The sequence below is a fragment of the Jaculus jaculus genome, chromosome 1, assembly GCF_020740685.1.
Source record: "Jaculus jaculus isolate mJacJac1 chromosome 1, mJacJac1.mat.Y.cur, whole genome shotgun sequence".
NCBI classification, from domain to species: domain Eukaryota; kingdom Metazoa; phylum Chordata; class Mammalia; order Rodentia; family Dipodidae; genus Jaculus; species Jaculus jaculus.
Genome location: NC_059102.1, coordinates 169,366,147 through 169,389,639, shown reverse-complemented (window position 1 = coordinate 169,389,639; position 23,493 = coordinate 169,366,147). Strand labels below are relative to the sequence as shown.

At 41.4% G+C, this 23,493-nt stretch overlaps 1 protein-coding gene across 1 annotated transcript; it reads left to right on the top strand.

The window, feature by feature from the left end:
• The first annotated feature begins 13,830 nt into the window (after positions 1 to 13,830).
• Positions 13,831 to 14,766, top strand: LOC101615295 (olfactory receptor 4D11). Its single transcript, XM_004667698.2, has one exon. The coding sequence runs from the start codon at positions 13,831 to 13,833 to the stop codon at positions 14,764 to 14,766; it is 936 nt and encodes a 311-aa protein (XP_004667755.1).
• Positions 14,767 to 23,493: the final 8,727 nt, after the last annotated feature.

The window sequence follows — 23,493 nt, the reverse complement described above, 5'->3', positions numbered from 1 at the left end:
CAGTTATTGGTATGATAAATGTCTCTGCAAATCATGACCCAACATGTGACTCTGACATTCTTTCTGCCCCCTCTTCCGCAAAATTTCCCTGAGCCATGTTGGGTTCATTTTTGGTCTGCTTCAGTGCTGAGGTGTTGGGGGCCTCTGAGGCTCTGGCTCTCTGATTTGGTAGGAGTTGATTTTTCTCTGCGTTGATCTCCTTCCCCTTTGTGCTGGTATCCGGTTCACAGGAAAACATCACCCTTGCTTATTTCGCCAGTTGTCCTTAGTTTCAGTTGGGCCCCTTTTGAGGTATGTTGGGGCAGTGCAGATCTTTTTTTTAATTTTTAATACTTGCAGTTTTTTTTTAATTTAATTTATTAGTTTTCTTTTCAGCAAATACAGGCAGTTTGGTACCATTGTTTAGGCTCATCCATGATCTACTCCCTCCCATTAAACCCTCCTTGCTTCTACTAAGACATGCTTGACTTTCAAAGATCTAATCAAGCGGGGCATGGTGGTACACGCCTTTAATCCCAGCACTTGAGGGACAGAGGTAGGAGGATCACTGAGAGTTCAAGGCCACCCTGAGACTACATAGTGAATCCAGGTCAGAGACTCTACCTCCAAAAAACAAAGATCTAATCAGTGTGCTTTGATAGTGAAAAAAGTATGTGGGGACTGAGGAAATGGCAAAGCAGACAAGAGTGTTTACCATTCAAGGATGAGGGCCTGAAAGGGCCCAAGATGACCCAAGTTCAACTCCAACATCCATTTAAAAAGCCAGACACCGTCATGCACACCTGCTTTCCCAGCCATGTACAGTGCATTCTGGTCAGTGAGTCTGACAAAAAAAATAATAGCTCCAGGTTCAGTGAGAGACCACTTTTTTAAAAATTGCTTTGTTTTGATTTGTTTTCGTTTGGTTTTTCAAGGTAGAATCTTGTTCTACTCAGGCTGACCTGGTATTTATTATGTAGTCTCAGGCTGCCTTGAACTCACAGCAATCCTCCTACCTGTACCTCCCAAGTGCTAGGGCTGGAGAGATGGCTTAATGGTTAAGGTGCATGCCTGTGAAGCCTAAGGACCCAGGATCGATTCTCCAGGTCCCATGTAAGGCAGATGCACATGGTGGCACATATGTCTGGAGTTCACTTGCAGTTGCTAGAGGCCCTGATGTGCCCATTTCCCCCCCCACCCCATCCCCCCCTCTCTCTCTCTTTCTCTCTCTCTCTCTCACATAAATAAATAAGTAAATATAAATCTTTTAAAAATATATCCTAAAAAACTATGCCCTACCACACCTGGTAGGCCTGTTGGCAGTCTGATTTAGTGTTGAGTTCTCCATAGCCTCTGGATTTCTGCTGCCAAGGTTTTTTTTTAATATTTTTTTTATTTATTTGAGAGAAAGAGAGAAAGAAAGAGACAGAGAAAGAATGGGCATGTCAGGGCCACCAGCCACTGTAAATGAACTCCAGATGCATATACCACCTTGTGCATCTAGCTTATGTGGGTCCTAGGGAGTCAAACCTGGGTCCTTAGGCTTCATAGGCATGCTCCTTAACCGCAAAGCCACCTCTCCAGCCCTTTGAGGGGTTTTGATTGATCACTGTGTCTGTGATCTCCCTGGAGCTGGCTGTCAGGCTAGCAGTAAAAGCAGTATTCATGTCTCCACTTCTCCTGTAATTTCTCCTGGGCCCTGCCAGACGTGGTAGAGATGGCACACCTCATTGTGAGAAGACAGCTATCTGTGCACATACTATGCAAACACACACACCACACAACACATACTGTTACCGCACAGAAAAGATACACATTTCATGTCACAGAAGAAAGTAAATAAATAAAATCATGAGTAGGAGAGATGCATGGTTAATCTCCAGTTGTCCAGTTGACAGGATTTAAAATCACCAAAGAAACAAATCTCTGGAGATATCTGTGAGGTATTTTTCTATATTAGGTAAATGAAATGAGAGGATCCATCCTATGATAGCACCATCCATAGGTCAGGGTCTCAAATTAAAAAGAAGGAAGTTGGGGGCTGAAGAGATGTCTTAACTGTTAAGTGCTTGCCTGTGAAGCCTAAGGACCCTGGTTTGAGGCTCAATTCCCCAGGAACCACATAAGCCAGATGCACAAGGGGACACATGCATCAAGAGTTTGTTTGCAGTGGCTGGAGGCTCTCTCTCTCTCTCTCTCTCTCTCTCTCTCTCTCTCTCTCTCTCTCTCTCTCTCCCTCTCTCCCTCTTTTTCTCTCTGTCACTCTCAAATAAATCAATAAAAATAAATCAAGAAATTTAAAAAGGAAGAAGTGAGATGAGCACCAACTTCATGACTGTGGACTGAGTGTGACCAGCTGCTTCATGCTTTTCCTGCCACAATGGACTGTAAACCAAATTAACCTTTCCTTCTTTTTTTAATATTTTTAGTTAGTTATTTTAGAGAGGGGGGACAGAGAGAGAGAGAGAAAATGGGCATGCCAGGGCTTCTAGCCACTGCAAAGTGGACTTCAGACTCATATGCAACATTGTGCTTCTGGCTTTATGTGGTCGCTGGGGAATTGAATCCAGGTTCTTAGGCTTTGCAGGCAAGCACCTTAATTGCTGATCCAATTCTCCAGCCCCAACCTTTCCTTCTTTAAATTGCTTCTGGTCAGGCATTTGCTCACAGCAATGAGAAAGGTAATTAATATATCGTTGGATAACATCCTTAGAAGAAATAAAGGAATCAAAGCACACTAATGACATTCCTACAACATTATAGCACTGTGACAGTGAGGTTGCTGAGACCCTTATTAGAAGCACTATGCAGAGTGGGGCCCCATGGTATTCCCTCAGTATTCTATACACTGGGTTTCAAATTTACTATTCTCTTTTTTCCCTATCTCTTCCAATAAGGATCATTATTTGCTTGTCATTACATGTTCTACTATTTTCTTACCCCAGCAAGTGGAATATAGTAACACTGCTACCAATGTGTTGAGGTAGAACACTCAGTGTATGGAGATTGCCTGCCACTCGTTTCTGCTCTTCAAATCATTGGAGAATGTTGAAGAAAAGTCCTGTGTGCAATGGTATGCACCTGTAATCTCAGCTACCACAGAGTCCAATGCAGGAGGATCAGTCCAAGGCTAGCCTGGGCAATAGAGTGAGACTCTGTCTCATTAAGAAAATAAAAAAGAAGGAAGATATAAATGTATATCAGGCATGGCAGTTCAAGCCTGTGATTTCAGCACTTGGGAGCAAGATGCAGAAAGGTCAGGAGTTCACAGTTAAGCCTGGCTACATGAGATCCTGTCACAAAAAATAAAGTAAAATAAAACTAACCAATTAATTTTATCCTCTGATGGAATGGCTCCCTAAAAATGACAGAAATCCATGAAGCTACTTCAGACTCTTCATGTGGATTCAAAAATTCTGGGCAGGGAGCTTTATGCTATGTATCACCTCATTTTTATTTTTTGCTTATTTATCAATATATTATACTTAGTGTGCTGTGCTTCTTTTCACATTTTGGACATAGATACTAGTCTTAAAATTGTTGAAGACAGAAAAATGTTACATCAGATGCAAACTGTGGCTCGCAATGCAAAGACCCTGAGGTGACCGTGTACCCAGTGGCACTGTCAAGAGAAGACAAGAAACTGCCACTGTCACTAGACTAAGAGAACAAGAAGAGGAGATGTGCTGGCTGAGGTCAGAAGGATACTGGGGCTGTGGGAATCACTCATTACAGCCTATAAAGTAGATCACTAAAAAGCTCTTGGCATTGACATGGGGTAAAATGCAAAGCTTTTAGAGGGCTTTAAAGAGAAAAATAATGGTACTAGCTTTAACAAGATTGAAAGGGCTGCCATTAAGAACAGACTGAAGAGGAGAAATAAAAAGAAAAAGGGAGACCAGTGAAGGGGCTTCTTCAGGAACCTCATGCAATAAATAATGGAGATGATACGCTAGGCAGTCATTGTGGCTGTCTGAGAAGCTTGAAAGACACTGAAGCTCAAGCTCATTGGATTTGTTGGTGGACTCCATGTAGGACCTGTGTATCCTATGAACTCATATCAGCAGGCCAGGGAGAGCTTCTTCAGCCTCACCCACATGATCCTTCAAATCTGATTGTTCCTTCCAATACCCCTGGTCACTCATTAGAAATCACCCTGCATACGTGATATTGCCAAAAGCAATTGATCATAAACCCCCAAATAGAAATGCACTTCCCAGAAGGTGTGAGGCATTAATATCACACCAGAGGGTCATTTTGGCAATGATGTTCCTTTGACACTTGTGGTGGTTTGACTCAGGTGTCCCCCATAAACTTATGTGTTCTGAGTACTAGGTTCCCAGCTAATGGCAATTTGGGAATTGAATCCTCCTGGAAGCAGTGTATTGTTAGAGGCGGGCTTATGGGTATTATAACCAGTTTCCTCATGCCTGTGTTTAGCACACTCTCCTATTGCTATTGTCCATCTGGTGTTGGCCAGGAGGTGATGTCCACCCTCTGTTCATGTCATCATTTTCCCCTGCCATCAAGTCTGTAAGCCAAAATAAACCCTTTTTTTCCCACAAGCTGCTCTTAGTTGTATGTTTTCTGCCAGCATTGTGAACCTGACTGCAATAACATTCATGCTTCCTCAAGTACCTAGAAAGCACCCATGTAGTTAACACTGGGGAGTAAAACACAGATAAGAGGCTGGAGAGATGGCTCAGCTGGTAAGAGTGCTTGCTGAACAAACCTGAGGGCTTGAGCTCAGTCCCTACCAGCCTTGCAATAAGCCAGGCATGGCCACTTGTGCTCGGTGACCCCTTCACTAAGGGGGTCAGAGTCAGGGGCACCGCTGGGCTCTTGAGTCAGCCAGTGTGACCAAAACATGGGGTGTTCAAGTTCAGTGAGACTGTTGCAGGGAAATATAGCAGAAAAGAGAAATAGTAGGACACCCAAAATCCTCCTGTAGATTCTGCACCATGCATGTCCATGCACACATCTGTGCACACATATACTTTACATGTACACATAGCACACACACACACACACACTTACTACATATATTTCAAAAATACTAAAGGGCTGGAGAGATGGCTTAGCGGTTAAGCACTTGCCTGTGAAGCCTAAGGACTCCGGTTCAAGGCTCGGTTCCCCAGGTCCCACGTTAGCCAGATGCACAAGGGGGTGCACGCGTCTGGAGTTCGTTTGCAGAGGCTGGAAGCCCTGGCGCGCCCATTCTCTCTCTCTCCCTCTACTTGTCTTTCTCTCTGTGTCTGTCGCTCTCAAATAAATAAAGAAAAAATTAAAAAAAATATTTAAAAAAAATACTAAAATCTAGTCAGTATATTTATTAATAATAAGTGATAGGTCTAGAAGTTACCAATCATATGAAGTATCGTTTTTTCTTGTTTCTCTGGTTTGTTTGGGGTTTTGTTGTCATTTATTATGTTATTGATATTTCTGAATAGCTTAACAAACATCACATGAAATTTGGAAGGGATGAATGAGAAGCAGGGAGGGGACCTAGGATTCCTTGAACAAATGGTTAGTACTAGGTCTAGGGCAGGAAAAGTACAAGGTAAAACAAACCTTCATCATCTTGTAGTACCAACATTCAAGGAAGTGCTCAAAAAACAAAAAAAAGGGGGAGCTGGGCATGGTGTTGCATACCTTTAATCCCAGCACTGGGGAGGCAGAGGTAGGAGGATCACTGTGAGTTTGAGGCCAGACCGGGACTACAGAGTGAGTTCCAGGTCAGCCTGGGCTAGAGTGAGACCCCCATCTCAAAATAAATACATGAATAAAGTCTGGCTGAAGAAACAGCTTAGCAATAAAAGGCATTTGAACTCCTCAGTACCAGCAAAAAGCCAGCTACATAAAGTGGTACATGTGTCTGGAGTTTGTTTGCAATGAAAAAAAAGCACCAAATTAGACAAAATCATCAACATGGCAGGGATTATCCCACACTGTTGCACAAAACTTTTTCCCCAGGGAGATGCAAACTCATGTCCATTCACCCCAAATAGGGCACTGATTGTAGGCCAAAGTACAATTGCTCCAAAACCAGTTTTGGTGAACCAGTAAATTGAATGAGGGTTACTTACAGAGCAGGATGAGGAATGTGGAGACCCCCAACAGAGCTCTACCACTGAGAAGTCTCAGCCAGCATGGATGATAACCTCCCCCCAGCTGCTTGGGAGGCACTCCCTGGGTCGGGATTTCCCCTGTGGATGCTCCTCCCTCAGCCTCAGGGTAAGGGATTACTTACAGAGCACAGGGACCCCAAAGCAGCCTTACCACCATGAAGTCTCATCAGCATGGGTGGCGATCTCCCCATGGCCTTTTAAATGGAGTGCCCCATTCCTTGATCTTTTGCTCCCTATTTCCTCCTGTGACCCTGGTACCTCATGCATCATTACATGTAGCTGGCACAGGATGGTCCTGAGATCTCAGAAGTCTGAAGACCTTCCCCACACACTTCCTTCTTTGAGGGACTGTCAACAGGCCCAATCTCCACAGTCTCTCATGAGTCAGCCTACTGCTTTTGATAAAATTGACAGTGGTTGTTTACACTTTCCATTTGGAGGCACTTAACCATATAACACACACCTTTTGATAATATCTCTGAACAACACCCCAATCAAAAGACACAGGCTGGGCTGGAGAGATGGCGTAGCGGTTAAGCGCTTGCCTGTGAAGCCTAAGGACCCCGGTTCGAGGCTCGGTTCCCCAGGTCCCACGTTAGCCAGATGCACAAGGGGGCGCACGCGTCTGGAGTTCGTTTGCAGAGGCTGGAAGCCCTGGCGCGCCCATTCTCTCTCTCTCTCCCTCTATCTGTCTTTCTCTCTGTGTCTGTCGCTCTCAAATAAATAAAAAAATTTAAAAAAAAAAGTTTAAAGAGGTGCTGTGAACTTTAAAAAAAAAAAAAGACACAGGTTAACAAACTGGTTCAGAAAATAGAATTCGTTCTTTTGCTGTCTTCAAGAAACCCACCTTACTGTCAAAGGCAGACACCACCTTAGGGTGACTGTGGGGGGAAATATATTCCAAGCAAATGGAAATGAGAAAAAATGGGTGTGACTATACTGATACCCAATAAAATAGACTTTAAACTAGAAGTAATCAGAAGACATAAAGAAGATCACTTCATACTGATCAAGAAAACAATTCACCAAGAGAGTGTTACAATCCTAAACTTATCCACACCAAACACAGGGTCACTGAACTTCATAAAGCAAAATCTATTAGACATAAAGCCCAATACAGTCATAGTAGGTGATTTCACTACCCACTGTCACCAATCTGATTATCTACACAGAAAGTAAGTAGAGAAACATTGAAAATGAGTGACACTATAGACTAAATGTACCAAAAAAGCAAATGTCTACAGAACTTTCCATCAAGACTTTACAGAACACATGTTCTTCTCAGCAGCTACGCAATGGCACACGTCTGGACATTGCTTGCAGCAGCTGGAGACTCCGGTGCACTCATTTTCTCTCTCTCTACCTGCAAATAAATAAATATTTTTTAAGTACTAAAGGCTAGAAAGATGGCTCAGCAGTAAGGCACTTGCCTGTGAAGCCTAAGGACCCATGTTCAACTCCCCAGATCATACATAAGACAGACTCACAAGGTGGCTCATCCTTAAGGTTGCACATGTGCACAAGGTGGCACACACATTTGGCAGTCGCTTCAGTGGCTAGAAGCCCTGGTGCACCAATCACCAATTCATTCCCCCCCCCCCTCTCACTCCCCCTCTCCCTTCCTCCCACCCTCCCTCCCACTTAAAAAATAAAATAAAATAAAATAACCAGGTGTGGTGGCACACGCCTTTAATCCCAGCACTTGAGAGGCAGAGGTAGGAGGATTGCCATGAGTTCAAGGCTGCCTGAGACTACTTAGTGAATTACAGGTCCTCCTGAGCTAGAGAAAAAGAAAAAGTACTGAGGCTAAGATTAGCATTCTGCTACATGTCTTTCACCAGAGACAGAACCAGTTACAGCTGGAGAGAGGCAGCTGGGTCTAGACTTTGAGTAAAATGCAGAAAGATCTCTGACACGAAAGGAAGCTGAGCTGTGCTGCCTGACGGCCATGGAGGCCCAGGAGGGAGAAGCCAGCAGGTAGCCATGTACTGTTGACCCATCCCACAGAGGCAAGGTAAGCAATTATTGCCAGCATTTGGTCTAAGAGGCCTTAAAATGATAGACCTTAAAGATGGTCAAACAGAGCTGGAGAGATGGCTTAGCAGTCAAGATGCTTGCCTGAAAAGCCTAAGGACCCAGGTTTGATTCCACAGTACCCACGAAAGCCAGATGCCCATGGTGGCACACACATCTGGAGTTTCTTTGCAATGGCTAGAGGCCCTGGCACACCCATTCTCTTCCCCCACCTTCTCTCTCCTTCTCTCTCTCTCTCCCCCGCCCCTTTCTCTCTCAAATAAATAAATAAAATAATTTTTTAAAAGATGGTCTAACTAGAAGTGACAGAAGAGTGCTCAGCACTGCAACATCTCTATCACACCTTCCAAGGCTCAGGGTCCATTGCAGAAGAGGTGCCAGAAAGAATGTAAAAGCCAAAGGAAGGGTAGGACTCTTTACAACGTGTTCCTTCAGACACAAAATGGCCTGGATATCCATGACCTCACAGTGCTTGACACTAGCTACACATGGCCATCATGAGAGGAGGAAAAGATGATGACATCAAAATAAAAGAGAGACTGATTGAGAGGGAGAGGGGATGTGATGGAGAGTGGAGTTTCAAAGGGGAAAGTGGGGAGAGGGAGGGAATTATCATGGGATATTGTTTACAATCATATAAGTTGTTAATAAAAAACAAATTAATTATAAAAAAAAATGACACTTAAAAAAAAAGGTGGTCAAACAATATAGGTAGCTTTCTAATGGACTCGCATTTCCTGCCTCATTTTGTTTATATAAACAGCCAGCTGTGCTGTGCAGGCCTGTGTGCTTTAATGTCTTCTTCAAATGAGGGAGTCCCTGTGAGCAAAATATACAAAGAGGAAGGGGTCTTCTCCCAAGCTTTCATGTCCCAAATATGTCCCTCTTTCTTTTTTAACAATATTTTTATTAGGGCCAGGCATGGTGGCGCACACCTTTAATCCCAGCATGCAGGACACTGAGGTAGGAGGATCACTGTGAGATTGAGGCCAGCCTGAGACTACGTAGTGAATTCCAGGTCAGCCTGGACTAAACTGAGACCCTCCTTGAAAAATCAAAAAAAGAAAAATATGTATATTTATTTATTTGCAAGCAAAGAGAGAGAATGAGCACTCAAGGGCCTCCTGCCACTGCAAACAAACTCCAGGCACATGTGCCAGTTTGTGCATCAGGCTTAGTGTGGGTACTGGGTAATCAAATCTTGGCACATAAGCTTTACAAGCAAGAGCTTTAACACTAAGCCATCTCTCCAGCTCTCCTACTGAAGCCAGAAAATGAGATTCACTCCTCCAAGTGTCACTAGAAAATTTTAGGTCCAGAACATATGTGCCTGCTGACCTCCTTAATTACTCCCACTGAAACAACTTCACCATCAGCAGCATTCTTCCTAATCACATCCACCGTAATCCCTCTGAAGATTCTCACACTTGTTCTGGGATTAAGGAGTCAGTAAATATGACAGAGCACTATGAATCAGTGTGGAAGAGCCAAGAAAATATTATTCCCTGAGTCTGCCCTTTGTCACATCAAGAAAAAATGGAGACAGACATCCATGGCCTTCAGAGAGGTGTTAATGGAACTTCTGAAGACAAATGATGCCCAAGGTTCATATATTTAAGATGGTGGAGTTCTTCAAAGAATAATGGAGAACTTAGGTAAGAAATATAATTCTACAACTCTGTGAGCCTGTGTTGCCTAGTGTGCATGTCTAAGGGTGAGAAAATAAGAGTGAGGAATATTGGAATCTGGATATAATCATTAAGATCAATTTTGACTACAAGCGTATTATTTGTACACAAGATATTGCATTTCAGAGAGAACTTGCAATAACAAATAGTATGATCTAGAAAATTCAACAGAGAGGGCATTATGACATGAGACATATAGGATTGAGGTCAGTTGGAAACTGGGGGAAAGGCAACCTTTGTTCTCAGGGACAGTATGGAGAAATTTTTCTCAGGCATTTTTTTCTCTGTGTAGGTGGATCTCCTCAGGCCGAAATCTAAGAAGTCATTCTTATCATAAAACTTAAACCTAGTGAGGACAATAATACATTTTAAACCCTTGGAAAAGCTGGAACATTAAATACCTACAAACTTTTCTTTAGATTTGCAAAAGGAAAAATAGTTATAATCATGATTTTCTTTGCTACTTCTTCCATGCCTTTGTGTTCAAATTATCTTCCCACGCAAAATTCCAGTTTGTGAGCAATTTTCACATAGTGAAGTGGTTCCCCTAAAACCAGAGTGCACTTTCTTCCTATTCGTATGTGTCCCAATCATAAACATCACCTCATTTGTGGCATGTCTGAGCCTCTTCATAGAAAACCTCACTTTCTGCTCACACAGCTGTTCATATTTCCTGAGGCAGTCCTTATCACTCCCATTAAACTATTGGATTTTAACTATTTTTCACAATGTAGATTGATTTCCTATGTCTCAAATAATCTACAAACATTGCCAAAGCTCCATCAATATATGCCAAATAACAGGAGAGTACAGCAGAAGTTTGGGGAAGTTGTATTTAAATTATCAAAACTGCTGTGTGAACTTAGATCTTGTTCCTTTGAGCTACTGTTCTTCCTTCTTGGCTCCCATCCAGACCATGGTGTGACAGGTATGCAAAACCTGAGTGGAAGATTCTGAGAACCAAGTTAGTTCACCTAAACATCCCTAGTAATTATACTAGGTTGGTCTTTTATGGTGTTTATTTATCTATCATCTATCTATAACTCTCTCCTCCCTGTCTTCTCTCTTTCTCTCTTATGTATGTATGTATGTATGTATGTATGTATGTATGTATGTATGTATGTGTGTGTATGTATTTTGGTTACAAGTGTAAAAACTGAAGCCAGAAGGACCAAGTAACTTGGTCATGTTAGCATGGTCAGTAAGTGTCCAATCTTTAGTCAGTCAGTGTAATGTAAAGGTATCATCTCTAAACTAGGACACCTCTTGATAGCTTGTTTTCATTCTGCCAGTTTAAATAGGTTTTGGACAAGATTTTATACAGAAAGAAAAAATCTTGCAGGAAAAGTGACTTAGTTGAAAAACTCTTCATTGGAACTGAATAAAAAAAAAAAAGCATACCTTCAAAATGGATGAAAAGTAATGTTGTCCTTGTCTTATTACAAGAAGGATATGAGATCAAGTGGGAAGAAATAAATTCAAGACCATTGCAAGGAGTCATGAAACAAAAAAAGAGACTAAAAAGCAACACAATTATATAGTAGGTATATGCTTAATATTTTAAGGAACTACCCAACTGCTTCTAAAAGTTGTTTTACCCTTTTCCAGCCTGTCCACTGTTCTAGTTTCTCTATATGTTTGCTCACTCAGTACGTCAATCTCTTTTTTTTTTTTTGGTTTTTCGAGTTAGGGTCTCACTCTGGCTCAGGCTGACCTGGAATTCACTATGTAGTCTCAGGGTGGCCTCGAACTCTCGGCGATCCTCCTACCTCTGCCTCCCGAGTGCTGGGATTAAAGGCGTGCACCACCACGCCCGGCTGTCAATCTCTTTTATAGAATCATTCAATGGGTACGTGTGTTGCTTTTCACCTCCATTATGTAATCTGCACTTGGTTGTGGCTTACATTTCCCCAATCATAAATAATGTTGAATGTCTTTCATGTGCTTATTTTCTATGCCTGTGTTTTCTTGTTAAAGTATCTCTTCAAGCCATCTTATTTTTAATTGAGTTACTTATGTTTTACTAGCAAATTTCAAGCATTATACCCATTCCACTCTTAGCTAATTTACCTGAAAGAAATGAAAACTATATTCACATAAGAACCATATGAATATTCATAATGTCTTTGTATATAATAGTTTAAAAACTAGAGACAACTCAAACATCACCAAGAAGTGAATAGTTAAATAAAGCTGGTATATTTACATAATAAAAATGAATAAAATATCAGTACACATAAAACCATAGATGAAGGTCATGAGTGAATGAAGCCAGAAAAAAAGATAATATAGTGAATTAAATTTATAGAAAATACAAACAAATGCATAATGACAGAAAACATGTCATTATGATTTCTGCCAAGAGAGGTAGAACAGACTGATCACAGAAGCTCACAAGGTCACTTTTGGAGTGAGGGATATGCTCACCGTTTTTTTTCAAATATTTATTTATGAGAAAAAGAGAAAGAAAGACACTTGGTGCACCAGGACTTCCTGCTGCTGTAAACAGACTCCAGATGTATGTGCCACTTTGTGTATCTGGCTTTAAGTGGGTACTAGGGAATTGAACCCAGGTAATTAGGCTTAGCAAGCAAACACTTTTAACTGCTGAACCATCTCTCCGGCTCTGTTCACTGTTTTTACTATAGGGAATATCATGATTATAACTTAGATCAAAACTTACCAAAGTGCACACTTCAAATATGTGTCTATTATAGTATGTCAATAATATATCAAGAAAATAGGGGCTGGAGAGGTGGCTTAGCAGTTAAGTGCTTGCCTGTGAAGCCTAAGGACCCCAGTTCAAGGCTGGATACCCAGGCCCCACATAAGTCATATGCACAAGGGGGTGCACTTTTCTGGAGTTCATTTGCAGTGGCTGGAGGAACTGGCGTGCCCATTCTCTCCCTCTCTCTCTCTCTCTCTCTCTCTCTCTCTCTCTCTTTCTCTGCCTCTTTCTCTGTCTGTCGCTCTCAAATGAATAAATAAAAATAAACAAAAAAATAAAAAAATTTTAAAAAAAAGAAAATAATTAAAGGCTGGAGAGATACTTAGCAGTTAAGGCACTTATCTGCAAAGCAAAAGGACCCAAGTTGGATTCCCCAGTACCCATGTAAGATGCACAAGGTAGCACATGTGTCTGGAGTTTGTTTGCAGTGGCTGAAGGCCCTGGCACACTCATTCTCTCTATATATATGCCTCTCTCTCTCTCTCTCTCTCTCTCTCTCTCTCTCTCTCTCTCTCTGAAATAAATAAATAAAATAAATTTTTAAAAAAGAAAATAATTTCAATAAACAGGAGAGAAACTCAGAATAATATTTAATTTCCATACTTGAGATCAATACCTAAATCAGTTTAATGTAGAGATAAAAACAATGAATACTTAAGGAAGAATATAGCAATAGAGAAGACTTGGTGGCTTTAAATTTTTCTAATTTCATATAATGAAATTTGCAATTTAAAAGGAGGGCAATGCCTCTACAGAAGTCAATTCAAAGGGCATCATTTTGCAGACAGGCGCTCTAGGGCCATATAGTTTGTGTATCCTGTCTGAAAAAACAACATGGAACACAAAGTATTCTAGTTGCACCAAACAGGCACTGTTTTAACCACTGAATTATGTCCCCAGTTTTATCCACAAAAACTCTACATCACTCTATATCACTCAAGCTACAAATAGTCCATTTCTGAATACTTACACTCTGCCTTTGTTTGTCTTAAATACTTAAAACATTTACTTAGAATGTATTTTACAGATTTACAAAATATTTGTAATTTATAGATTAAGTAATAATTAAATGCATGCTTGCAAAATATAATGCCATTTCAGACACATTAAAGCAAACCTGAAATTGCAAACCAGGTGGTGATGATACCTCATGAGTTTTCAAATCCTACTATCTGCCTCTATAAGCCTAAACTCACTAAGAGAGAGTAAACTTTCTGAAATAACTCTCTTAATTTTTTTTTCATGATGTACAAAGAAGAGGAAACACTATTCAATGGAGTCAGGAAATTACACCAGAATAAGAGAATTTATATTTCTGGGTCTTACTGATTCCCACGACCTGAGCTTGGTTTTATTTCTTTTCTTGTGTTTTGTGTACATGACAACTCTACTGGGCAACCTCCTCATCGTGGTCACCGTGACCTTTGAATCCCGCCTTCACACCCCCATGTACTTCCTGCTCCGCAACCTAGCCATCCTTGACATCTGTTTCTCTTCCATCACTGCTCCTAAAGTCTTGGTGGACCTTCTGTCAAAGAAAAAGACAATTTCCTACTCAAACTGCATGACACAGATTTTTTTCTTTCACCTGCTTGGGGGGGCAGATATATTTTCTCTCTCTGTGATGGCGTTTGACCGTTACATAGCCATCTCCAAGCCCCTGCATTACGTGACCATCATGAGTAGTGGCAGGTGTGCAGCCCTCGTCACAGCCTCCTGGGTGGGGGGCTTCGTCCACTCCATTGTACAGATTGCCTTGTTGCTCCCACTGCCCTTCTGTGGACCCAATGTCCTGGACACTTTCTACTGTGATGTCCCCCAGGTCCTCAAACTCGCCTGCACAGACACCTTTGCTCTCGAGCTCCTGATGATTTCCAACAATGGCCTGGTCACTACTCTGTGGTTTATCTTCTTGTTGGTGTCCTACACAGTCATCCTAACAATGCTGAGGGCTCAGGCAGGAGAGGGCAGGAGGAAAGCCATCTCCACCTGCACCTCCCACATCACTGTGGTCACTCTACACTTTGTGCCCTGCATCTATGTCTATGCCCGGCCCTTCACTGCCCTCCCCACGGATAAAGCCATCTCTGTCACCTTCACTGTCGTCTCTCCTCTACTAAACCCCTTGATCTACACTCTGAGGAACCAAGAAATGAAGTCAGCTATGAGGAGACTAAAGAGAAAACTGGTGCCTTTTGGAAAGGAATAGAAAACCCCAGCTCTTCATCACGAAGGATTCCTTTTAATTCAGTTTCATATCCATATATTCACATACATAACTGGTTGGCCAATACACTTTCTAGGTAATCATTTATTTTCCTACTTATACTAATAATTTAACTGATAACTTAAGCTTCTGATAAACATGAAATAACTTGTCTTATATGGTTGACCTAGTTAATATGCTCATCAAATAAAAAAAAATATGTCAATCAGACAACTATATGACTAAGTACAAGTTGTTTTTCAAAACCAAGAATCTGGTCATGGTGGCACATACCTGTAATCCTTGCACTTGGAATATGGAGGCAATGGGAGCGGGAATTCAAGGCCCATCTGCACTATGTAGTGAGTTTGAAGCCAACTTAAACTACATAACACCCTATCACAAAACAAAAAAAGGGGGGTACAGACCCAGAGAGAGTGCTGGAGAGATGGCTTAATGGTTAAGGTGTTTGCCTGCAAAGCCAAAGGACCTTGGTTCAATTCCCAGGGCCCACATAAGCCAGATGCATAAGGTGGCACATGCGTCTGGAGTTCATTTCCAGTGGCTGGAGGCCCTGGCATAACCAATCTCTCTCTCTCCCTCCCTCCCTCCCTCTTTCTCTCTCTCTCTCTCTCTCTCTCAAATAAATTAATTAAATTTTTTCAAAACCCAGAGAGAAAAAATAATTTATTCAAGGAATTTAGTATAGAAATGTCTTCAGTATCCAACCTATTGCTTTTTTTATAATATGATGCCTTATATTGTTAGCTCTGTTGTGCAAAAATTTAGCATGTTCTAGAAGGATCTCGTGCTCAGTGGCTCTGAAGTACACATGGGTGGGAATAGATCCTTATCATCTGTTGAAATATTTGTCTCTATTTAAACTGCATGTGGACTTGACCTACTTGGGACTTTCTCAGAACATATTAGTTGCCCTCCTGAATTCTTGTCAGAAATGAAGGAGTTTGAGAAATTTGTTCATAATAGCTGAGGTGTTTATCATAATTCAAAATGAGATGTGATAGTTTCACATCCTGGTGATCAATTTAAACAGGGACAGAATCCTGGGGACCTCAAGCATGTAACAATCCATTCTGACACCCAAGGATTTATTTTTCAGTTGCAGATTTACTGGGGTTAGTCTCAGCTTGGCTTCATTGTTCACATTTCTTCTCACTGGAGCAGGGAAGAAAGGGGAGAAAGAAAAGAAAAGAGGGAGAAAGATGAAGAAGGAGAGGAAGAGAGAAGGAAAAGAATAAATGAGAGGAGAAGATAGGAGAAAGATAGAGGAGAGAGAAGGATAGGAAGAAAAAAAGGGAGAGGAGAGAGGGAGGAATAGAGTGAGAGAGAGAGAGAGAAGTATTTGGGAAAGTAAAACTCTAACCACTCTGTTTTTAATCTGTTGGTATTCATGAAAAGGCCACATAGGCCAGTGTTACTGTCTGGGAAAGAAGTAAAGCCAAGTAGCTAAAACTGCCTTCAGAACGATACAGACATGGGTGTCAATCTTTATCTTACACTGGCCAGATTTGTGATCTTAAGCAAGTTATTTCATCTCTCCCAAGATCATTCATAGTTCACTGCTTCTCATGGAGTTGTTATACAAGGTCAACATGGTATTGTATTTATGAAACATAAGATGTCTAACCCACTGTAAATGTTTAGTGAAAAGCAAATATCTATTAATATCACCTTTGTTGCTCTGCTTGACAAACCTTATTGATTCTTTTTTACTACAGAGGCCGAAAGGGTAGAAAAGATGGGAAAGTACATTAATTTTGAAGTATCTCTCATATTAAAATTACTAGCTTTCTGTGGTAAAAGCATAACATTAGACTCCTTTGTCATTTATGAAGCTCATGGAATCATCCTCCAGCTGATGAGGGTCATAGCACAAGAGAATTTCAGATCAAAGAAGATCATGGGACAAAGATAAACCCTGGATATGAGAGGTCATATAGGATCAGACCAGGAAGACAGGGCTCATAGGATAAAACAGAGCCCAAGGGAAGTTCTCCAAAACAGAAAGTGCTGAAGACAAGTTTCATTTATCTCCCTTCCTGGCTCTCTCTCAGCCCCATGAACATCTATGAGGCTTATGAACAGCTGTCTCAGATGTTTGTCCTCTCCTTCCATCTGATCCAGCAGGTCTAATGTTCCACAGAATTAACCTATTTCCTCAAGCATAGAAATTCTGAGAACAATTGATAAGTCACTAATCACAGGAGCCTACTTCCTTTCCCTGAACAGCTCTGATCTCTCAAGTCTCTAGGTTTTTCTTTATAAAAAAGCCTAAGAAAAATGCATATCACAAAGCAATTAGACCATTTCTTTTCCTATCTCTTGAGTTTCACTCAAATCATGTTTTATCTCTATGTCAGAATCTGGTGGCACATACATCTACAGAGGCTGAGCCATTCTATCCCAGAATCACAATCCCAAGAAGTCAAGAAGGCTGGAACTTTCTGCCATATCATTCATTGTCCCTGATGACTTCCCCAAGCATGTCCAACACACAACACAACCTGACTCAAAAGGAAAGGCACAAGTCATTGCAGCTGATCACACAAATATTTATCTGAAAAATATAAAATCACAAGTTGGGTTGTATTTTTTTTTCAGTTAAATCAGAGTGGTTTTTTCACCAATTCTATTGACAAAGATAATATATATATATAGTATAAAAATAACTATAACTGACAAATAAGTTTCTTATATTTTCAATGTACAATGTGATGCCATGTATATATGTATGCATGTATAGATGTATATATATGAAATAATGCACATTATGATTGGGGCATTTTGTTGTTTGTTTGTCTCATTCTAGCCCTGGTGTGCCCATTCTTTCTGTCTTTCTTCTGTCTATCCCTCTCTACTTGCAAATATATAAATAAAAATATTTTTTAAAAAGAAAGAAGTCAATTGACTGTATTAATCCATAGTCAAATCTCTGAGAACTGCTCTGACAGCCACTTTACTTTTCCATTGCTACTCTTTTATTTGAGCTTCATTGCCCAGCCAGTTTTAGGCAAAGTGACTTTGGTCAAAAGGAAGACCAAAAAAAAAAAAAGGAAGCCCATGCAGTTGTTTCTGAGTCAAAGAAGAAAAGGCAGTCTCCTGTGCTTCTTCTATTGGAAAGGCTATCCCAAAGGTGCATGGTTCCCTTTTGCATATGTGTGAGAGAGATGGGACAAAGAAACAGAAGACAAAGGGAGAGAGTGGAGAAGAAAGAGTATGGAGGAGACAGGGAAGAAAGAAAGGAATCAGGGAAGACTGGTGGCATTTATTTCAAAGACTCCCACATAAACTCCATTATATTGGCCACTCAGCTACCCCATTGATCCCAACAGTATTCCCTTCTACCCTCTAGACTGGGCTATGACCAAGGCTGGTACTAAGGCACTGCAAGGCAGAGCAGAAGAGGCAATGTCACATAATCCCCCCCTTATTTGACCATGCAAATAATGCAATTATACTTCTTTATCCATTCCTCAGCCCTACTTGTTTCATTTCTATTTCAATGTAAGATGCAAAATATTATACTTTCAAAACATCCTTCTCACTTTGTGGCATTTGTCTTTCTGAACCTGGGCTACCTCACTTAGTATAATATTTTCTAGATCCATCAATTTTCTGACAAATTTTATTTTATTTTTCTTTATAGCTGAGTAAAACTCCATTGTATGTGTACCACATATTCATTATCCATTCATCAGTTGATGGACATCTAGACTGATTGATTCCTTATCTATTTTGAATAGAACACAATAGACATGGATGAGGAAGTGTCTGACTAGTAATGTCCTTAAGGCATATGACCAAAAGTAGTATAGCTGAGTCATGTGATAGATCTATTTTTAAGCTTTTCAGGAAACACGCACATTGATTTCCACAATGATAATGGCTGCAACAATTTACAGTCACAACAACAGTGAATAAGAGTTCCTTGTTTAACTGAGGACCCTCCTCTTTGAAGTAGTCCTTCTTCTGTTGTGATGTCACATTCCTTTTTTTCCTCCTCTGTCTTCCAAGTCAAAGTTTCAATAGACTCAGAACTGCGCAGGTCTTGTGGGGGTAATGACAGCTGTGAGGTCATGAGTACACCAATTCCTGCATGTCAAGAGGACAATGCCCCAAAGTACTCCTGCCCATCCTGCGGCTCTTACATTTATTCTAACCCTCTTCCAAAGTATTCTCTGAGCCATGGGGGTTGTGATAATGATGTCCTATTCACAGCTGGAGTTATGGATTAGCAGTTAAATGTACTTGCCTGAGAAGCCTAAGGACCCAGGTTGGATTGCCCAGTACCCACAAAAGCCAGATGCACAAACTGGCACATGCATCTGGAGTTCGTTTGTCATTGCTGGAGGCCCTGGCATAACTATTCTCTATCTGCCTCTGCCTCTGCCTCTGCCTCTGCCTCTGCCTCTCCCTCTCCCTCTCCCTCTCCCTCTCCCTCTCCCCCTCCCTCTCCCTCTCCCCCTCCCCCTCCCTCTTCCTCTCTCCCTCATACATAAATTAAATAAATAAAGATAATCTGTTTAATGTTGATCTCTCAACACCCTTTGATTTTCATATTTGATAAGTTTTGAGTCTCCTCAATGTCTACTGCTGTCCTCATAGAGAACCTTCTCTGGCTAGCAGTGAGAGCAGCACTATCTTTCTATCACTTCCTCTACAATGTTACCTGAGCCTGGGCAGGTGTGATAAACATGATTCATCCAGTGATAAGCATTGGGCTTTCTCTTCTTGTGACCTTGATCTCCCCAATATTCATTACTGTCTCTAAAAAGAACCAAAAGTGAGAATAGCATTAATCAATGGGCATGAGCATATACATTCAGAAGACAATTCAATGGACTTAACCATCCATTTAGCCAAAGGGCAGTGGTAGATTCCCTTTAGAGCTTATGTCCTTCCAAGCCATATGCTTTAGCTCCCTTTTCAGTACCACACATGAATTCCCTCCCACTGAGTGGACCTCAAATCCAATGGGAGAACAATTGGTTACCCCCAAAACTTATGTGCCACCGTTGCACTAGTGGGTGCATCTTTCCTGACTAGTTGATTGTGTAGCTTGTGGGATCTACTGTTTGTTAAGGCTATTGATGACTTTTCTCCCCCAGCATCCTTCAGAACACTTTCCAGGGCTAATGTCAGCTAGCCATCAGGAAGGGACTTACAGCTCAATTCCAGATGGACTTCTCAGTGTTCTGCAATCACAGCACATACTGTCTTCAGTAATATCCTCTTACTATCTAGTCCTGGTAAGTAACCAAGAGCATTGGCAATAGCCTGTACTGGGGCCTTATAGGCCTCTGTGACCAACAATTCACTGGGGGCAGGGGATGATCCATCCCTGGCAGTGGGACTTACCTGCAACAAACAACCTATGGCTTCAGGGTAAAGGTTTCTCCACCCCACCAAAATATTTCTGCCCAAATGCTTGCTCGTGTTTTTGTTGTTGTTGTTGTTTTTAATTTTGTTTCTTGAAGCAGGGTCTTACTCTAGCCCAAGTTAACCTGTCACTTACTCTGTAGCCCCAAGCTGGCCTCAAACTCATGACAGTCCTCCTACCTCTGCCTCCCAAGTCTTTTTTATTAATTTATTTATTAATTCACAAGCAGAGAGAGAATAAAAATGGATGTACCAGGGCCTGTAGCCACTGCAAACAGACTCCAAATGCATGGGCCACTTTGTGCATCTAGCTTTACATGGGTACTAGGAAATTGCAGGCAAATGCCTTAACCACTGAGCAATCTCTCTACTCCTGAAGGAGTTTTTTGTTTGTTTCTTTGGTTGGTTGGTTGGTTGGTTGATTTTTCAAGGTAGGGTCTCACTCTAGCCCAGGCTGACCTGAAATTCACTATGTAGTCTCAGGGTGGCCTTGAACTGACTGCAATCCTCCTATCTCTGAAGGGGTGTTTTATTTTACCAATTTTTCATATCAGATCTATGAAAATGGACCAGCTTTCTCCATCATTCCTGGTGTTCTCCTGGAATTTATAAGCCTAAAATGAACCCCTTCCTTTGTGTCTAATGGGATGTTTGTGCCAACAACAAGGAGTAGCTTCAGCTATATAGTTATTTTCTTTTTTTTTTAAATTATTTATTTATTTATTTATTTGAGAGTGACAGACACAGAGAGAAAGACAGATAGAGGGAGAGAGAGAGAATGGGCGCACCAGGGCTTCCAGCCTCTGCAAACAAACTCCAGACGCGTACACCCCCCTGTGCATCTGGCTAACGTGGGACCTGGGGAACAGAGCCTTGAACCGGGGTCCTTAGGCTTCACAGGCAAGTGCTTAACCGCTAATCCATCTCTCCAGCCCTATATAGTTATTTTCAAGACAAACCTGGGATGGAGAAGATCCTGTCCTTAAAAAGCAAAGAAAAATGTAAAAAAAAAGATATAAACACCTGGGTGGGGTGGTATGTGCCTTTAATCTCAGCACTAGGGAAGCAGAGGTAGGAGGATCACTGTGAGTTCAAGGCCAGCCTGGGACTACAGAGTGAGTTCCATCGTGAAGCATCCCCTCGAGTCTGTAAGCCAAAATAAACCCTTTTTCTCCCAAAAGCTGCTCTTGGTCGGGTGATTTCTGCCAGCAATGCCAGCCTGACTACAACAACTTCCAAAGACATTTGATGGTAAATAGACTTTTCAAGGGAAAAAGAACAGAGAAAGCAGTGTGTGCAGGAGAGGAGACTGCAAGAGGATGCCACATGTGTGCAGCAGAGACAGTTAAGTGACAAACTTGCTGGATGAGTACTCAACATTTGACAGCTAAAAGCTAGAAGAGAAGAACTCTTATTAGTGGACCTCTGAGCCATGTAAATGCATGACTTCTACTGGGAAGAAAGGATTCCCAAGTCACCTCAAGGCCATGAATTCCTTCTGGGAGAAGGAGATAATGTTGCTTGCTAGCGGGAGTATTCATAAAGTAATACCACTGGGCTAGAGAGATGGCTTAGCAGTTAAGACACTTGCTGGCAAAGCCAAAGGACCCAGGTTCAATTCCCCAGTACCCACATAAAGCCAGTGCACACAATGGGCACATGCATCTGGAGTTTAGAGTGGCTAGAGACCCTGACATGCCAATTTTTTTTCTCTCTCTCTCTCTCAAATAGAAAAAATTTTTAATATTTAAAAAAAAGAAAGAAATACCACTGATGGGAGGTTATGGGCAAATCACCTGGTTCTGGTGGAGGGGATTATTTTGCAACACTGGGGACTGAACCCAGGTCATTGCATATGTCAGGCAACGGTCACACCACTGATATACACCCCATCCCTCACCTGACAGTGAAAGGCTTAAACAAAGTACACACCCCTAGGAAGCAATTAACTCCTCATTCCATGGCAGGGTTATGCCTTTCACAAGCTAACCAGGACCAAATTTCTCATAGTTTCTGCACATGGGGACAAGAGCATTCCTTAACATTTTACACTCAGTCCATTAGGAGGCAAAGAAATGACAGTAAAAGGTATGAGTTTAACTAGTGAATCTAAGAATTTTCTTTTTTTTTTTTTTTTTTTGGTTTTTCGAGGTAGGGTCTCACTCTGGTCCAGGCTGACCTGGAATTAACTCTGTAGTCTCAGGGTGGCCTTGAACTCACAGCGATCCTCCTACCTCTGCCTCCCGAGTGCTGGGATTAAAGGCATGCGCCACCACGCCCGGCTAAGAATTTTCTCATCTCTGTACTGAAAGGGATGGGAATTTATCTGGCATTCACCTCATATTTTGTCAAGATCTCTCTTTTTTTTTTATTTTTTTGTTTGTTTGTTTGGTTGGTTGGTTGGTTGGGTTTTTTCGAGGTAAGGTCTCCCTCTAGATCAGTCTGACCTGGAATTCACTATGTAGTCTCAGAGTGGTCTTGTACTCACTGCAATCCTCCTACTTCTGCCTCCCAAGTGCTGGAATTAAAGGCACCACGATGCCCAGCAAGATCACTTAATAGTACTATATCATATGTCCCATTGTAATGGGAGTTTGGGGGCTCCCTGACAATGCCAATGAACCAATAAATGGAGGGTATCTCCAGATCCTTGTCTTATTAGTTTTAAGAATTAAATCCAAGCAGTGATCAGGATAGTCCACCCTCCACCCTCCACACATGGTTCTTTGCTTTACCAATCCTATTCATATCCATCCTACTAGGCCACCTCTTTCTTCCTTGCTTTATCACAGTGTCTTCCAGAGATGTTTAGCCATTTCCAGAGCCACCTTTCCAGACCAGATTTAAGTCATACTCCTGCTACAGCTCCACCGGGCCTTTCTTGGACTGTATTAGATCTGCCACCTGGTCTTCTAGCTTAGATATTCTGTCCTCTCTTTCATCCATTCTACTGGTGAGATTTTCTACAGAGATTTTTATTTCATTAACTGTGTTCTTCATTGCTAGTAATTCTGACTGGTTTTTCTTTATTATTTCTATTTCCTTATTTATGTCTTGTATTGCCTTCTTTATTTCATGAAATTGGTATACTGTGTCTTCTTTGATTCCTTTGATTTCCTCTTTGAGTTCCTTTTTGATTCCTTTGATTTGTTCTCTGACTTCTTTGAACATATTACAATCATTCTTTTGAAATCTTTCTCAGGCATTTCCTCTAACTCATTCTCACTGGAGGTCATTTCTGATGCATTAATACTTTTAGGTGGATTTATATCGTCTTGGTTTTCAGTGTTTCTTGTCTTATAATGTATATATTTTTGCATCTTGGATTAA

Bases quoted from the DNA above. Each gene is read 5' to 3' on its own strand.
- LOC101615295 (XM_004667698.2), top strand. From the start codon at position 13,831: ATGGAGTCAGGAAATTACACCAGAATAAGAGAATTTATATTTCTGGGT.